The following is a 16,591-nucleotide window of genomic DNA, read 5'->3' as shown; positions in this document are numbered from 1 at the left end:
TATAATACCCCTAGATTACCCCTAGACTCTAAATAAGTAAATGCTGAATAAGCAAATCATTATTAATAAGTAAATTAGTATGACCCCAACCCCAACCCCTCTTGTGACATCATAGCAGGGCAGGTTGGGTGCAGGTCTATAAAAACAGGTGCCAAATGAGCTATTTGGTAGCCCCTTTGTGGACTGGCAGCCTACAGAAGGCTCTGTTTGGCTTTACACTGGGTTTTTATGCAACCAAAACTTGCCTCCTTACCAGAAATTAAAATTAAGCACTTGCTTTGAGGCCACTGGGAGCAACATCCATCATGTTGCCCCTGAGCCACTGGTTGGGGATCACTACCTTAGAATATAAATGTCACAATATATGTTAGATTGCTAATTTATTCAGATTCACATTACATGGCAGCTCTGAAACAAGTGCAATAAGGATCAGAATTTATTAAACCTCATTTTCTGCTTGATAAATGACCCCTAAGCTAAGCTTCTCAGCAGCTGATCAGAACCCACTGAGCGTGTGAGTGACATGTAACCCTTTCTTGGCACACTTACTTATTTTGGGCTGTAACTTGATTAACAGAATATTTGGTCCCCCTTGCAATAGCGAAAGGGACTGGGACTGTGATTTTAGTGCAGTGCCTCCACCTAGTGGACACTGAGGAGCACACCTCAAGGGGATTTCCACTAGGAAAATAATCACACACAGTTTGCAGCAAATATCACTTTATCTGGGTGTAACTAGCATTTAAATGCACCAGTATTAAACCCTGCTTTGAAACCTGTGTGGGTTCAGCCACTACTGTCACAGTCTCTCTGAGGACTCAGTCCCACACTCCTCTCCTGGAGGAAATACCCTTTCCCAGTTCAGTCCTGGTAAAGTTCCTTCCCCAGAGCTCTTTCAGTTTCCCCAGTTTACCTGCCCCAAAGTACCTCTCCCTTTGGAATAGGCAGTTGCTCCCATGTAGCAGGCACTGAGAAACACCTGCCCTCACCCAGGGGGCACACACAGGAGACTTTCAATACCTTCCCTCAGATGGATCACTCACTGGGATCCGCAGGGGTAAAGGCACCTAATGGCAGTGTAGCAGATCTCTCTTTACAGGCTGGCACTCCCACTGCTAAGCAGAGCTCCCCTCAGCCTTCCACAGTCACTGCTTACTGGATGGTCTCTCTGTCTCAACTCTGGCAAAACAACAGGGGCTCCCTTTATAACCTTCTGGGCCCGCCCCTAATTTTTGGGCTCCAAACCTAGGCACACCTTCTCTCCAGCGCCGGATTTGTAGTGGGGACGCCCGAGGCCGCCCCCATTTGGCGCCCCCTATCCCCCCTGCCGCGCCAATACGCATGCGTGAACCCCCCCTTCCCCCGCCCGCCGAACGAATGCGCAAGCGCCAAAGTTGAAGCTCCCATACGGAGCAGTGGGGAGAGTTCCCCATTGCTCCGTATGGGAGCAAAATGTTAAAATTTGCCTGCGGCGGGGCGGCATGCCACCCCTATGCTTATGCCGCCCTAGGCCCGGGCCTTTGTGGCCTCGCCACAAATCCGGGCCTGCTTCTCTCTCCCAACAGTGCACTGGGGCATCCAGCCAATCGGGTTCCTCCCTAGTCTGTAGCCGGGCTGGATGATGTCACAGACTGAGAAACAGGGGAAAGAGTTCTCTGATCCCCTACAGACACTTTCCAAGATGGGGAGCTCCTGTGACAAGTTTGAAGTCCTACATAATTGCTGCTATTGAGATGCTGGAACTTTAGACTTATGCAATAAATTCAGTATATAAAATATGGCAGTTTTAGCTGTATTCATTTTTTAGGGTTTAGTTCTCCTTTAAGACATTTAGTGACTTTTTGTGCTCACATTATCGCTATTTAAACTTTGATTTATTTTTTTTAATATGCCAGCAATTGCTATTTTACCTTATTGCTGAGAGTGTGGAGGGCCCAATTTGAAGCCTGATGGAAGGAACACTTCACGATATATATTGATACATACATAAATGTGTGAACTGTTACTTTCAATGCCCTCGTTGAACACTTTGAGCTTTATTTTTGCTAATATGGTTACTGCATCATTACTGTTTCAATGCCCCTTAATGTTTTTCATTAAGTTTGCTATGGGAGGTATAAAAAGGACAGGAAGGGAAGGAGGGCATTTAGGCAGTGGTGAAGTGAGGGACAGAAGTTTGTGTAGGGAGAAAGGTGTAAAGAATCCAATATTTTGGGGTTAAAGGGCACTGCAGCTGAACCCAGTAGCTGTCTAGTCGGTTGACTGTTTGGAGCACTTGTGAATAAAATCAAGGTTCAACTTGCACAGGTTCAGGAGGGACACACAAGGGATCATTTTTACATGCAGGTCAGGATGGGCCACAATAAGACATGTTTTTAGCACTTGTGTCCTTCCTTATAAAAACTGCCAGGTGTCTTTGCACTCCAAAAGTGGAGTATGTGTTTGCCCAATGAATACATTGCTGCCTGCATTCAGCAGTGCTGTATTCATTAGTGGCTTGTAGGGTAGATAATGAGCAGAGGTTAGCCAGACCCAAATGCAAGTGCTTGTAATGAGCACTAATGGGTGAGCTTCTGTGCTCCTTAGTGCACATATGTGTGTAAATAACTCCCCCAGACTATTTGTAGATATTGTCCATTTCAAACTGAGCCAACCTTTCATCCCTACTTGTACCACTACTTGTATTTGATGGTTAAATAAGGACCCCTTCAATAATTAGTGTCATTTAATTATCAATTTATTCAGCATATTATACTGTACATATATAATCACAACAAAGTTATGTCAATATAATTATATTGTTAGTTCAAGAATTATAGTATATTCTACAATCATGTATGTTTTATCAGTTGGATACATAACTGCTGCTGCTAGCATCTTTAACATTTCAGCTGCCTGTCCAACCTGGAATGCTCTGCATGACAGAAAGATGGTTTAAAAAAAAAGAGATCAAGTACAGCTTTAACATGATTTAGTCAACCCTTGCCTAGGCCATAAAATCACCCCTCACCCAAAAAACACACTCATTTTAGAGTAATGCTTATCCCCTGGTATGAATGCAGATATATGTATATAAAATGTGCAGCCTTTTTGTCTCAGAGGCATATTTTATTTCCTGGATTATCAGTAAGAAGGCCCTAATAAAGTGTTCAGTGGATTTTACCTTTTGGAGCACTCTCATAACACCTATTTTAACCCCTGTTTGTCTTGGTTAATTACCCACCCATTCTTACACTTTAATGCAACTGCACTTTATATTTATTTGTATTTACTATCCCCTTTATTGCCCTGCTGTACAGCTCTGCACACATAAGTAGCACCATATCAAGAAAAACACATATATTTTATTACTCATATTTTTATTAGCATTATCTAGGCGTTCAGATACTTGATAATATTTGCATATACTATAAGAAAACCTTCCATTAAAATAAGTGAATTACTGATAATCCCATAGGCCTTAATTGGGTTTTTATGAGAAGTTTCTTTAATTTCATTGAATCCGGCCCACTGCTTAGATCGTACTTAGCTATAAAACCTTGATCCTTGTGAGCCACGTTTAAATGAAAAAAAGTGTTCGGAAACAACACAAGTGTGCAAAAGAGTTCCTGGGGGTGTCTCAATTAAATGCTATTATTAGCTATTTGGCAGCCTACAGAGGGCTCTGTTTGCCATTACACTGGGTTTTCATGCAACTAAAACTTGCCTCTAAGCCAGGAATTCAACAATAAGCACATACTTTGAGGCCACTGGGAGCAACGTTTAAGGGGTTGGGGAGCAACATGTTGCCCCAGAGCCACTGGTTGGGGATCACTGCTAGAAAACATATGACATATACTAATATTTTATAGAATTTAGTCCTTCACAATAGCAGGGAATGGTAGGAACCACTGCCACTGGAGCTCAAAACGCTGTCCCTGGGGATGTTTTGTTTTCATGACATTAAACATTTCTATGTCTTTCTCATCCAGGAGCCATGAATACATGTATAAGTTCCTTAGACTAGGAAGTCTGGCCACGCACTGAACTAAGGCAATGAAAGTTAAGGGATCCGCTTTGATTTCCCTGCCATACGCTCTGCTGATTGACAGACTGTTGAGCTTTGGCAAATTATCTACCAACTAGAAAAAGTCTCTCCATCCAGACTGGGTAATGTCATGGTTTGCAGTAAGATCTAGCTTCTCAATGTTGCTTAAATGTCCGTCTCTCACTGCATGTGCTGAAAAAGAAAGGTTTTGATTATGAGTGCTTACACAAGTATTATTAAATCCTGCACAGACAGCCTTTCAGTTGCAGAAGTCATTACTTTATATATTGTTGGCTACTGAAATACTTAGAAATATATTCAAACAAAGCAGGGCCCTATACGTACTACTAAGTTAGCAGGTCTTTTTCACTAAGGAGGGCCCAATTATTAGCCCACTGGTTACCCAGGCCCCCTGGTAATGGGTAGTGGGACCCCGGTGAAAAAAATGTCCCTCGCGTGTCCCTCTAATATGCCCAACTACTTTCATTATGCAAAACTCCAACCGTGAGCTGACCCAACCACTCCCCAATGATGCCAGACTCTGCCCAATAATCCTCTTAAACCTCATCCACTTGCCACAAACCATGTCTGTCTCAAAACCTACAAATGGTGCTTTTTCATGTTACCGGGGGCCCTCAGGCAGCAGGTTCTGAAAAGAGTTGGAGTTACCTTGTGTCTATAGATACATTTGTAATACCCCAATCATCTGATGCTGGCTCTACAGGGATATTTCTCTGGGAGATTGTCACCAGCTTCACTGTGAAATTAAACTTACAGCTAAAGCAAAACTTTTTTTTATTAAGAATTCACATAGTCATTTGCCCAATGTGTACTGCATCTGTAATTCATTGGTTCATTGATGGCAGTCATGATACTGAAACTTGTTTACATACTGATACTGATGATGCAGTTTCTGGAGGAGACATAGGGATCTATTTCTTATGAGTCACTGCCAGACTTAACTCCTTTGTATCCACATCAACATTTCAGTTAATGTTGGAGCAATTCTCCCACCTTACCTAACTGTAGCAAGCATCCATCATTTAACACATTGCTGGGGAATGATATAATCCTGAGATTTCTGAGGTACTGGAACTGCTGAATAATAGTTTGTGGTATCATGCGTATCCCACAGCCGCCAGGTAAGTAGATCTCTTCTAGTCGTGCAAGATTTGGCAACGCTACAACTGAAAAGGAAAGGATGTTTATGGGAGAATGACCAGCACCTTTAAAGCAAGGTCCCTAAACTAGGGATGCACTAAATCTACATTTATGGAATTTGGCTGTAGGAATACCAAATCTTTAACACCTAGATAAGCATACGGGTACAGTTTAACAGCACAATCTATTAATTGTAATCTGACAGGCCAACCAGGGAACAGGTTCATTTCCAGTGTAAGAGGTGTTAGAGGAGCCTCCAGTCTAGTTGTTGGTCAGCCTCCCTTCCTTGTGGGGCAGATTAAGCTGCCCAGGTGCCCTAGACAACCCACACACACCCCCGGGCATGCGCAGTGACGTTAGGGAGGGGCAAAGGTAGTTAGAAATGAGAAGTGGCAGTGGGGGCAGAAGACTGTGGACTATGGACAAGCAGAAGTACCTGCTTAGCCCCCCCCCCTCCAATTGTTGTGCCTCTTCTGCCTAACTTTGGTTCCGGCCCAACTTCCTTGCCTGCACTATAATGACCATCCCTGTCTGTGGTGCAGCCACAGTATGATCAGATCAAACATTGCTGGGGTTTCAAAATTTAAGTTCCAGCACCATCAGCCCATTCCCCTATGTTAGTGGTTTCTAGGCTATTTTGGTTAATTCCACCTTTGAGGTTCAGACTATTTCACTTCAAACCCACTTTGAGGTCCACTGTGTGAAAATGTGAGTATCTGCCATTCAGCCACAGTTCCAATAATCCTACCACAGAGAATAAGTGTTCACCACAAATCCCATCATAAAATACCTTTGTGCTCACATCCTGGAATATTCATTCTCAGTAATTCTCACACTAACTGGTCTTTAGGCTGCCCCCCCCCCCCCCCCCCCATGGAAGCTAGGTCCACAGTAACACCCCAAGGAAAATATATTAAACAGAAGGCAAATGGTAAGTTAAGAAGAAGGGAGGGGCTATACAGGAGGGTGCTACCCCACTCCAACAATATATATATGACCGGAGCTTAATGCATCTTTAAAATATTCCACCTAAATCAGCCTGATCACTAGATAAATTCTGCCAACCCATCTACTATATGCACGTCTAATCCTCAGGTAATACATTTAATCTTAGCAAGTACAGGTGAACTTACCAAAAGTGTTTGCTTTCTCCATATTCTGAAAGTACATATCTTTAATATTGAACACTTTTAAATTTAGAAACAATGGTAAAAGAGAAGCTGAAAACAGAAAAATAAAATAAAGTTTATGAATACATTATGGTAATAAGCGTAGAAGTACATAAATTTTATGGCAGCAGAAAGGAATTAAAGGGGACCTGTCACCCTGGCAAATAATTCCAAATTCTTTTCTATTGTGTTTGTCAAGCAAAATAAACTTCACTTACACTGTAGAAATAATACATTTTAAATGGAAATTGTAGAAGTGACCATGGGCTTCCTTTTGAAAATCCCTTCTGGTAAACTAATGTAAAATAAAGCATCTTACCCAAATGAACCATTAAGCTGTCGTGTAGAAAACGTCCTCGTAGATTAATCTCCTGAATGTTTTCATTACGGGACAGTCCTTCAAAAACTTTCATAAATTCAGGACAATGATCACATTCAAGATGAAAACATATCAAATTAGAGAAGGCTGCAATAAATGCGGCTAAAAATAAAATAAAGAGATTAAGGAAACAATATAATAAAACAATTGCCAACATTTTGTTGCACTAATAAAAACTGGTGATTCATGAAACCAGTCTACGGCAGAAGATACTTCATCATAAAGATATTTGTTGGCTTAGGATCCTCTTAACATACATTTTGGCCTGGTCTTACAATGGGGAATCATCTTCTCCCTTGCCTCTTTCTGTCGGGGTTCCTCAAGGCCCTGGGCCCCTTACTATTTTCTCTCTATACCTCCTCACTTGGCAAACTAATCAGTTCTTTTGGCTTTCAGTACCACCTCTATGCTGACGATACTCAGATCTATCTTTCCTCTCCTGATCTCAACCCAGAGCTTCTAACTCGCGTCTCTTCCTGCCTGGCCGCTATCTCCACTTGGATGTCCCAACGTTACCTGAAATTAAACCTCTCTAAAACTGAACTGGTTCTCTTTCCCCCATCCAACGCCCACATTGTTCCCGAGGTATCTATAACTGTTAACAATTCTACCATCACCCCATTTTCCCAGGCCCGGTGCCTTGGGGTTATCCTTGATTCTGCCCTGTCCTTCACCCTTCATATCCAATCACTTATCAAATCATGTCACTTTCACCTAAGAAATATCTCCAAAATCCGATCATTTATCACCCAAGATGCTGCCAAAATTCTTATTCACTCTCTTATAATATCTCGCCTGGACTACTGTAACTCCCTATTAATTGGCCTTCCCCTCCAAAGACTGTCCCCTCTCCAGTCCATAATGAATACTGCTGCCAGGCTCATACACCTCTCCAACCGCTCCTCCTCTGCCATGCCGCTCTGCCAATCCCTGCACTGGCTTCCCTTACCATCCAGGATAAAATTCAAACTAATGACTCTCACATTTAAAGCAGTCCATAACTCTGCCCCACCCTACATATCTGAACTCATCTCTAGGTACCATCCAACCCGCTTGTTACGCTCCTCTACTGACCTGCTCCTCAACTCCTCTCTCATTCCCTCCTCACACGCTCGCATTCAAGACTTTGCAAGGGCTGCCCCCCTTCTCTGGAATTCGCTCCCACAATCTGTCAGACTTTCTCCCAATCTCTCTGCCTTCAAGAGATCTCTAAAAACACATTTATTTAGAGAAGCTTACCCTAATCTAGCTTAGCAACACCCTGTGCCACACCTCTCACAACTCTGGTCATGCCCATTCCCACACCTTGTGTCTCAACCCTTTCTCCTTGTAGATTGCAAGCTCTTTTGGGCAGGGCCCTCTTCACCTCTTGTATCGGTTACTGATTGCTTTATATGTTACTCTGTATGTCCAATGTATGAAACCCACTTATTGTACAGCGCTGCGGAATATGTTGGCGCTTTATAAATAAATGTTAATGTAATAATGTTAATGTCTAGTAACCCACAGCAACCATTCAACAGCTTACCTATTTATAGCAGTTTGTATACTGATGGTATCTGCCTGATTGGTTGCCGTGGGTTGTTTGACAGAGCCAGATTTTTGGCTCTTGAAGTTACCAGGAGCAGCTTTTTGCCACCCCTGCCTGGTAACTTGAGGGACCAGCAATAAAGTGAATAAAGTTGTCTGCAGAAGGAAACTTCACACGACTTCAGAAAAAACGAAGCAATGCTTAGGCCTTTCCCCAGCGATTCACTTTATTGTTGATGGAAAGGCATTTCAGGGAGATTAGTCAGCCACGGTAGCCGAGATTTAACTGCAGGCGACTGATTTCCCCAGGGCCATCAGCCTAAAGGAGAGGAGTAAGAGAGATGAAGGATTTTCCTGTGCCATCCAGGTACAAGAAGATGCAACAGATAAATTAATCTCATTATTAAGAAAAATAGCTGTGGGGATGCCTTGATAGGAGGGTCGATATTGCAGTCTGTTCTGAAGACAACAAAAGCCAATCTACAACGTCAACATTCCTTTTTTTTAAGGTTTTTCATCTTTAGCGCTTTTTGCTTGTACATGTTTGTACACTTGTAGGGATCCTGCTGAGCCTGACCTCCTGGATCTGACCACAGCTATCTCTTTGGCGAAAAATACCTTTAAGGGCTCTGGTACACGGGGAGATTAGTCGCCCGCGGCAAAACTCCCTGCTCGCGGGCGACTAATCTCCCCGAGTTGCCTTCCCTCTGCCATCCCACCGGCGAACATTTCGCGCAAATCGCCGAAAAAGACTCGCGAGTCTTTTTCGGCGATTTCCTGAAATCGCGCCGCCGCGTCTGCCATCCCGCCGGCGACTTACATGTTCGCCGGTGGGATGGCAGAGGGAAGGCAACTCGGGGAGATTAGTCGCCCGCGAGCAGGGAGTTTTGCCGCGGGCGACTAATCTCCCCGTGTACCAGAGCCCTTAAAGGTATTTTTCGCCAAAGAGATAGCTGTGGTCAGATCCAGGAGGTCAGGCTCAGCAGGATCCCTACAAGTGTACAAACATGTACAAGCAAAAAGCGCTAAAGATGAAAAACCTATCTTGTATGAGAAAAAAGGTTGGAGTAAACCTTTCTGAGCACCTTAGAAATGTTTTTTTAAGATAATAGCAGTTTTAGACTGCTAATGTCATGCCTTTGGTTCAACAGATCTCTCTTAAAGTCTAAAATTCAGCAACCCTAGGGTTTACCGGCTATACCCGGCTATACAGGAAGTGCACAGACAGTCAAGGTCAAGCTACATGAGGAGCCAATAATACCTTCCTAGAAATTTGGCAAAATGAAGCACAAATATAATAACAAGAAAAACAATAATAATGATAATTGCTATAATTATGTTAATATTTCTATTAGACAAATCCATAGAGTAAATATAAAAAATATACAGTGACCAATAAAGTAACCAAAGACAAATCCATACTTACCTAATTTTGCAGAATCTTTACTCAGGTTAACATTTTTCAACACTAATTTTTCAAGATCTCTGAGTTCTTTAAATGTATCTGGAAAGAATCTGACAACGTCCATATCATTATGTAGATTGATTACTAACTCCTTTAAATGCTTAAATCTGTCCAGATGTGAAAGTAGATATTCTACAATGGCAAATGCAAGGAAAAGACAATAAGAACTAAACATTTTATAGGAAGATTAGTAGTAATATAATCAACTATATTATATAGTAGCAGTTACTATTGCCTTAGTATATGGGGAGTATCTGGGGGTAGGTGCAGATTGTGAAGAGCATTTTGGGGCTTTCTGCATGTCACTGTGCTGTAACGGTAACTATTGTCACTGCTTGGTAATAAATAATTGATAAATTATTATCAAAGAATAGGGTAGGTATAATATGGTAGGTTCCCTGCTAATTACTGCTTCTAAAATAAATGCCTTGGCAATAGAGGTCTAGCTCACACAGTGGAATTTAGCTCTAAAAATCCTCATGTACCAGTAGGGCTGGTAATCGCCATGTAACGCAGTGACTCCCAAACTGTAAGGCTTTCCCAGGGTTGAAGAAATGGAATTTCAGTCTTAAGGCCAGTAAGGGTAGAATTTGAGGATGTATAGTCATTTAGGGGCTGTAACTTTGTTATGAACTAAAGGGGACTAATTTTATTTTTAATGGAGATCTTAAGCCAAAAAGTCTAAAAAAACTGCATTTCATGTCTCACAATGACACCACTGTACCACATTTGAAAAGCAGGGAGTCTGCAGATATCTACAGAGGCTTAGCATGGACGTTTCTTCAGTACTTTGCAAGATATGTTAGTATTTGCTGCACACCAGGAAGACTCCCGGTGGACACCGTGGGCCTTCCTCTTCACCCAATAAATTGGCCTTTAGTGCTTATACTATTTCTTTTCTATTTCCCTATATGTGATAAACACTGGGCAATGGAGGAAAGGGTAGAAGAGTTTAATTTTGTTTTGTTTTTTTAAGATTTTATTTAGCATTTTGATTATAACAATACAGAGGAGCAAACAGCCCCTTTTATTAGAAAGAAGAGAGCAGAGAAAAAAAGGAAGAAAGAAGGAGGGGTGAGGGGTACTGCTAACATGTAAATACTGAACAAATAACAATAAATGTAGTTTATTCCCCATTAGACAGGGAAATAGCAAATGGAAGGCATGCCTTAGCTGCAGGTATGGGAATAGCATATGTGCTTGGAGTTGGAATTCAAACTGGTTGTTTATTTTGTGCAATTTTAAACACCATCCACAAAGATTCCACTACTGTTCTAATGGGTGACATTGCATTATAAAATGGAGAGATGATCCTATAGGGTAGCTTAGAGAGGGCTCTAGGGTTCTAGGGTGCCCACAATAGTACAAGTGCTCAGTTATCTAACTGCAGGACTTGCTACCAATGCACATAAACCAGCTGACTGGTGAGAAAATACCTCTCAATGTTCACTGCCTGTTAGTGGGGCTTGCAGTGTCTGAGGGGTCAGTCAGAGTCGTTCACTTGACCAAATGACACTCCTTGTGACAAAATTTAGGACCTTAAAAAAGTTTTAGGAGGTGTTATTGGTGCATTATGGAACACATATAGACATTTTGATTGGAAGGTTAACTTTCCTGGGTTCTGACCCAAGATGTGAAGTGAAGATTTTGCAAAACTAGCACTCTCTCCCATAGCCAGGTGAGGACAGGGGAGATATTCAATTGCTTGTATCATTTCGGGTCTTTATGGAATGTTACCCCAGTTTTCCAATATTAGAGGCTTGCATCAAAACAGGAACAATGTTAGCAAGTTCTCCCCACTGACAATTAAAGGACAATGAAAGGTTAATATAAATTAAAAGTAAGTCTAAAGGCATTCTTTTTAAATACTTACTGCATATCTAAATTCCCAGATCCCTGCTTGCTTCTCTGAGATATGGTGCTGGCAGCCTACAGCAGTGTGAAGCCTACAGTGACATCACTGAAATCTCTCTGCCCTTCCTGTAGGTGCCAGCGGCAGCCTTCCTATTCTCTGAGCATGTGTGTAACTTGATCCTGTCTCCTGTTCTGAGCTACACATGCCCACCAGCCAATCAGAAGCGGATCTGGCAGAGGGGAGGGGGGGAGGGAATGAAACACATGTGCAGTATGAAGCAAGGAGGGAAAGGAAGGGAGAATACCTTTTTAGAGATGGCTGCCTGTTCTAGAAAATGTGAAGTAAATGTGACTGAGTAAATATTTGATTAGGTGAGCCAAAAGTGTGGCATTTTTACTAAACAATAGGAGGACTATTGGGCAGTATGCTTTTTAAATTTTGACTTGCCTTTAAGGATGGTATTAATTTTATACATTTCCAATAATTAATACAGAAAAACATGTATTTATTCATACCTGGCGGATGCTTACAAGTCATCTGAAGACTTTCTAGTGAAGACATCTGTAGAATCAGATCTTGCTCTGTCATATTTAATTCTACTCCATTAAAACTGCATTTTATAAAAGAAGCGCCGTACAGATCAATACAAGGCCAAACAGCTTCAATAAATCCAGGACAGTTACTCAGTTTCAGTTCTATGTGATCCGTAAGTGAGAGGAAAACTAGGAGATTACCAAGGTACGTTTCCAAATCTGGAATGCTGCCATTTACATCAACCTTGAGAAGAGCAATCTTATGTTGACTTGTGTTTATATCTAAATCAGATATGTCCACAGAATTTTGATGTAAATAATCAAACAGGTTCGTCACCGATGGCATATCTGGGTTTACTCTGAATGCCATGGAATAGTCTTGTTCAACAGTTGGAATATCAGGGAAATATTCAGCACTTAACTTAGAAAGGTTAAATAGTCCGCTGCTTTCTATTTTATATATAGCTAAACGCAAGCTTCCTATGAGCGACAATCCTTCTGGATATTTTTTGAGAAACAGAAGAAAAGGCATGTTTGGAAAGAACAGGTTCACACACATATCCTTTCCTTTAAGAAACTGCAATATAAGTGATGCACACTGAGGCATGGAATTACCCATAGCAGTTAGTTGAAAAATTAACATAAGAATTTTTTCATTTACACTTGAAAACTGGTTCAAATCAGTAAGCAATGGTCTTTGCTGCAAGCTTAACTCAACATCTTCTAGAGGATCAGGGGTTTCAAGCTTACTCAGAGAAAAGAGCAAGTGAGAGACAATAACTGAAGTTGTTTTGGCAGAATGCATGCAGCAGAGTTTTAGATAATCAGAGCGTTCCTCAGCTTGGGGCCATGTGTTTATTTGTTGCAGATAAAATAACCCTTTCTCCTTCATTATATCATTTTCTGACTGCAGGAGGTCATCCATCCTTTTGCTAGCAATAAACTCCTGGAATGTTGGGTAAAAGAACCTATAAACAGGGCGTAGCCTTTGTGATGTGAACTTGCTCAGCAGTCCAAATCTCAGAGCATCTTCACCAGATAAACCAATGGCAGTGAGATCCTCGTCTGTGAAATCAAACTGTGACTTGAAGACTCCATCCAGTGCAAGATCTCCACACAGTGATACTGAAGCTTCAACTCTTTCTCTTTCCCTGGGGTGCTTTAGCTTGGTGTACATAAGATAGGCCTTGCAAATGGATAGGTCAGTGGATAATTCCTTATTTACAGTTTGAATCCAGAAGACACAAAGGGCACATGTAAACATAGGAGTCTTTAGTACAGCTCTGAATGAATCAGAAAAAGCCATTTTGGTAAAATATGTTTCAAGAAAAGGAATATCATGGGAAAAAAGCTGTCTATATATATATATGGAACTGTACAAAGGGAAATCTTGGATGCTCAGTATTGTCCTTGCATATTGGCGCAGCTTCCTTCCCTGATCCGTGCGCACCGTGACTGCCACGCTCACCCTGTTCCAGTGGTTTTTTTGCAAAAGATTTTCTATAGATTCAAGTACAAAGTCCATCTTGCCATAATCATCCAGCAAGAACAGCACCTGGTTCTTTAACTGCTTTATAATATTCAGCAGAATATCGTCCATGAGCGATGGGGATGTTCCTGCCAGATGTTTACTGATTATTTGCGCGAGTGTTTGTTGTTTCTCAATGAGAGGAACAGAGATATAGAACACCAGCCTGAACCTGCTTAGCATGGGGCAGCACCCTGAGGCCCAGAGAATGGCTATCTTCCTAAGCAGAGCTGTTTTCCCACTGCCGGCTTCACCTTCTATCATGGTGATGTCCCTCAGGTCAGACAGAATATCAGGTAAGGTGAGCTGCGCCAAAGGCTGGTTTTTGGAGTCTTTTGTAGTTACAGATATATCTGCAAACAGGGACTTCAGGTCAATAGAAACACTGGAGGAATCAGCAAAAGGAGATAATTTAGTGAACTGTGAGTTATTATACATATCCATCAGCTGATGCCTCAGCTTGGTCACCTCCTGGAACCAGTCTTCTGTGGGGACATCTACATTTAAAAATGAAAAAGAACAGTTTAGTAGGTATAATTGATAATACTTTTTATGTAATAAAAATGTATGGGAAACGGCAAAACATTTAGGCAGGGGTGTTCGGCTGCTACTGAAACAAAACTGCCATAGCCTTCCCCACAAATTTAGACAACAGGATAATAGGGCAGCCCAGACCACACATTAGCTATTTATTTGGATACAGTGAAACTTCAGGCGGCTGTAGAGCCAGTGGACAGAACACACCCACATTCCTTATAGCAGGTATCTTAAGGTGTGCCATACCTTAGTCTCCCATAAAATCATTTAAACATGTATAAGACCCAATAGGACTGTTTTGCCTCCTATATGGATTAATTGTATCTTAGGTGGGATGAAATACAAAGTACTTTTTTATTATTACAGAGAAAAAGAGAATCATTTTTAAAAATCTGCATTAATTGCTTAAAACGTAGTCTGAGGGAGATGGTCTTTCCGTAATTCTGAGCTAAACTGTAAAAAGATAGATATCTGCACTTACCACAGTTATTAATGGTCTCTATTTTTTCTTGCGGGGGAACCAGCTGCAGAGATAAATTAACCATTGATATATTAACTAAATTAAGTTTATCGCCATTACTTGTTGCCATTTCTTAATACATTTTCTACATTGCAAATATAACATTAGGGCCTGGATTCCATTCTGATCACAGCACGAGCTGCATGAATTTTGATTATTATCCCTGTATTTCTATAGGTTTTTACAAGGTGCTATAGTCCAGAATCATTATCTTAAGTGGTTCCTGATTAAATATATCTGCCATATGAAAACTAGACGAAAAGCTTCTTTGCACCAGGAATGTCCAGAATGAGATTGTGCTATTGTGATAAGCATATTATATTTGGTACGTAATATTTGCTAGGACTTTACATTAAGCACTTCTGGTTGTTGCCATTAAAGGGGTTGTTCATTTTTATTAGAGAGTGTTATTCTGAAAGACAATTTGCAATTTGTCTTTATTTCTATTTTTTATGGTTTTTCAATTAGCTGCCAGGGTCAGTGACCTCCATTTGAAAGCTAATAATTCAAAAACTATAAAAAATAAGAAATTAAGACTAACTAAAATATTTCTATGAAATGATCATTCTATAACATACTAAAGGTTAATTGGAAGCTGAACTACACCTTTAATTAACTTTTTTACAGTAAATGCCATACCTGCATTGGGACATCCATCTGGCTCTCACTGTGGGTCTTGTTCAGGTCCAGAGTTTTTAGAAACTCACACCTGTAATGATATATAATAATAGCTGAGGCAATACATGTCCAGATACTGAAGCCATTCCATATACTATGTAACCATATACTGTATACCCTGTATCGTGCAAACAGGACTCAGATCAATTAGAGTTTATTTAAATAAAACTCAAAAAAAAAAAATACTCACCCTGGGAATGACTCTGCATGTTTCTTCCATGGGTTGTCATTTTTATCCCAGTTCTCCAAACAACCAGCACAGGAAAAACATTGAATAGTGTCCCTTGGTCCTGTAAATGACAAAGAAAAAGGGATAATGGTGGTGCCAAAATAGTGCCCCCACAGTTGCTTGTAGTAAGAGGGTGGGAGAAGTTAATGACAAGTTAATGACAAACCAGTACCTTTAGGGACAATAGCACATTAGTATCTATAATAAATATTAGTGGGGATAATAGCCTCTGGGAAGGGACTGTGGCTGTGGGATAGCAGGTATAGTAGGGAGAGATGGTGCCTATAGTAGCAGTGGGGGGATAATAGCCTCCGGGAAGGGACTGTGGCTGTGGGATAGCAGGTATAGTAGGGAGAGATGGTGCCTATAGTAGCAGGGGGATAATAGCCTCTGGGAAGGGACTGGGGCTGTGGGATAGCAGGTATAGTAGGGAGAGATGGTGCCTATAGTAGCAGTGGGGGGATAATAGCCTCTGGGAAGGGACTGGGGCTGTGGGATAGCAGGTATAGTAGGGAGAGATGGTGCCTATAGTAGCAGTGGGGGATAATAGCCTCTGGGAAGGGACTGGGGCTGTGGGATAGAAGGGAAAGGTGGTGCCTATAGTAGCATGTGAAATAATAGTCTCTGTAACCAGCTCTTCAGTTGCTGAAACACATTTTCCAGTACCCACATAAGCCTAAGGTCGTTAGGAGGTGCTGGGTATTGTACTTCAACAGGACCAATATGTTCAATTTTATTTTGGCATCAGCATGTTTCTGTTTACAGGCAACATAATAAAAATAAATAGCAAGGAAATAACCTTTGTAATAAAATCCCGCTCTAGCAAGTTCTCTGGGGTCAGGGTGGGCATTTTCAGGCCAGCCAATAAATGATTCCAAGCGTACTTTTTCATCCTCAAAGACGTTTAGGAATGGACTGCTTTCTAGAAACACAAAAAGACGCCATGTATATAAATATTCTCTATGCAGTGTCCTGTTCAG

General features: G+C 41.4%; 1 protein-coding gene across 1 annotated transcript; it reads right to left on the bottom strand.

Moving 5' to 3' along the window:
* Positions 1–2,719: 2,719 nt before the first annotated feature.
* On the bottom strand, positions 2,720–12,356 carry LOC733866 (Novel protein weakly similar to C-terminal part of birc1 (baculoviral IAP repeat-containing 1); the record flags this gene model as incomplete). The annotated part of the gene is given in 6 exon segments (NM_001045606.1): positions 2,720–4,219; positions 5,047–5,214; positions 6,322–6,408; positions 6,677–6,838; positions 9,693–9,863; positions 12,102–12,356. Coding segments are annotated over 6 exon segments (1,208 nt in total), but the record flags the coding sequence as incomplete, so codon positions are not given.
* Positions 12,357–16,591: the final 4,235 nt, after the last annotated feature.

The sequence above is a fragment of the Xenopus tropicalis genome, chromosome 1 (genome assembly GCF_000004195.4).
Source record: "Xenopus tropicalis strain Nigerian chromosome 1, UCB_Xtro_10.0, whole genome shotgun sequence".
NCBI lineage: Eukaryota > Metazoa > Chordata > Amphibia > Anura > Pipidae > Xenopus > Xenopus tropicalis.
This window is presented reverse-complemented; position numbering and strand designations above follow the sequence as displayed.